This window comes from Corvus brachyrhynchos, unplaced genomic scaffold, assembly GCF_000691975.1.
Source record: "Corvus brachyrhynchos isolate BGI_N302 unplaced genomic scaffold, ASM69197v1 scaffold65, whole genome shotgun sequence".
Lineage (NCBI taxonomy): Eukaryota > Metazoa > Chordata > Aves > Passeriformes > Corvidae > Corvus > Corvus brachyrhynchos.
The window spans coordinates 4,053,252-4,054,927 of NW_008238365.1; the positions used below are offsets into that span (position 1 = coordinate 4,053,252).

General features: G+C 52.8%; 2 protein-coding genes across 7 annotated transcripts in view; both read right to left on the reverse strand.

Annotated features, from left to right (window-relative positions):
• The window catches only part of INPP5B (inositol polyphosphate-5-phosphatase B), a 14,856-nt gene extending 13,186 nt beyond the window's left edge, over positions 1–1,670 (reverse strand). For 2 of the 5 annotated variants that reach the window (XM_017736186.1, XM_017736185.1), the window contains exons 1-2: positions 813–1,310; positions 227–337 (exon numbers count right to left, since the gene is read on the reverse strand). Coding sequence is in view for 3 of the 5 variants with exons in the window: in XM_017736182.1 (XP_017591671.1) it covers positions 227–337; positions 813–842; positions 1,218–1,290 (214 nt within the window). In the remaining 2 variants the exon portion in view is untranslated. Of the gene's footprint in view, positions 1–226 lie in introns of all 5 variants that reach the window. The other 3 variants (XM_017736182.1, XM_017736183.1, XM_017736184.1) reach the window with 3 other exon arrangements.
• Positions 1–1,676, reverse strand: part of MTF1 (metal regulatory transcription factor 1) — a 33,470-nt gene that overhangs the window by 30,555 nt on the left and 1,239 nt on the right. The window lies entirely within an intron of this gene.

Here is a 1,676-nt window from a genome sequence, read left to right on the forward strand (position 1 = left end):
AGCCGCTGCCTGCGGCACAGAGCATCCGCCTCTGCCCCCCAAAACACCGACCATCGCTGCTGAGCTGCCTGACGACGGGGAATCGCGACCCACGACAGTGCTGGGCGAGTTTCAGCAGAGAGAGGTCAACGCTGCTCTTCCACACGCAGGAGAGACGAGCAGTCGCAACACCTGCCCGGCCAGACCCGTACGTGCACAGTCACATCCGCACGCATGGAGCTCGTACCTGGGCTGCACCTGCTGACCTCCTGCAGGAACGTGCGTGTGTGGGAGCCGAAGGGCAGCTGCACTGTCAGTCGATCGTCTGCTGAGCTGATCTGGACAGTCACGTCAGAGCCTGAGGACATCGGGAGAAAGAGCTCCTGTGGGTCGTGACAAGCCTTCGCAAACTCAGCGTTTCTTCATTCTACAACGGTGGGTGTGTGCATGCACTCAGCCTTTGGCAACATTTTGCCATGCCTTCTTACCATGTTCCTTTCCAAAATTTTACATGAGAATGCCACTTAAAATATAAAAATAATAATTTATAAAAATTTTTATTCTGCTTGTTCAGTGACAATAATTAATCTTCCAGCAGCAGTTGAAAGGCATATGAAAAATTAGTTCCCTTGGTTGAACGGGGGTGACGATGCTCATTAGCACCAACTAACAATGGCGAACAGCATGGCAACTGCCCCAGGAGCCACAGGGCACAACCCCTCCCCAGTTAACTCCCCCAGACCAAGAGCCCTCCACTCCTGCCCCACTGTGTGCAGCTGGCACAGGGCCCAGAGCACCTGTAATGCAGGCACTAAAGCAACCCCAGAACTCACCAATGACATGAAGGTCACTGTCAAGTACAACTGCAAAAGTAAGACAAAGTTCAGTTGAAAGCTAAGCAACAGATTTGCAGACTACGCTGATACTTTGAGGTTAGTGAGCTCAGCAACTTCTCCAAACTCCAAACGTTCCTTGCAGGAACAGAGGCAGGCAGAACAAACCTGCTGGGCAGGGGCTGTGGCTGGGGCCTGATGGGACATAGGTACTCTGGTCCTCACAGGGCCCTGCCAGAGATGCCGTGTGATGCACAAGTTTCACCAAGGATAACAAACTGAAGAAAAAATGTGAAGGCAGAATAGATTGCAATTTTCAGGAAGTAGAACAGCAAAATATGGACTCCAAACCCCTTCATCCCATTCTTTGGAACTGGCCGCTGAGCCACCACAGTGTGTCAGTACCTTCTTCCACTGCAAACCCATCGCTGATGGGGATCACTCTCTCCAGTGAGACATCCTCAGCTGTGATGGCCATCCGCCGGTGAGTGTACACATAGATCCTGCAAGCACAGAGCAGACTTGGAGGTAAAGCCTCCTCAATTCTGGCATGTCTGTAGACAGACAAGCACAGACCCCATCCCACCCAGCAGCACCTGCTAGCACAGCCTCATGCAAATCCCAAAGTAACTCCTCAACCACGTGCCCACCCACCTGCTCACCCCATCGCTTAAATAATGTGTTCACATTACTGGCAGAGCAGAGCAGCTCATGGGCCTGGGGCTTCTCACTGACTACCCATAACATCAAGGCACCATGCCCTCAAATTGCTGCCCTACAAGACTGCACCCTGGTGATGGGAGGGGATTCTCAGGCGGCTGTCGAGGCTCGTGAGAGACCCGGAGAGTTCCCTCAGATGCTCTC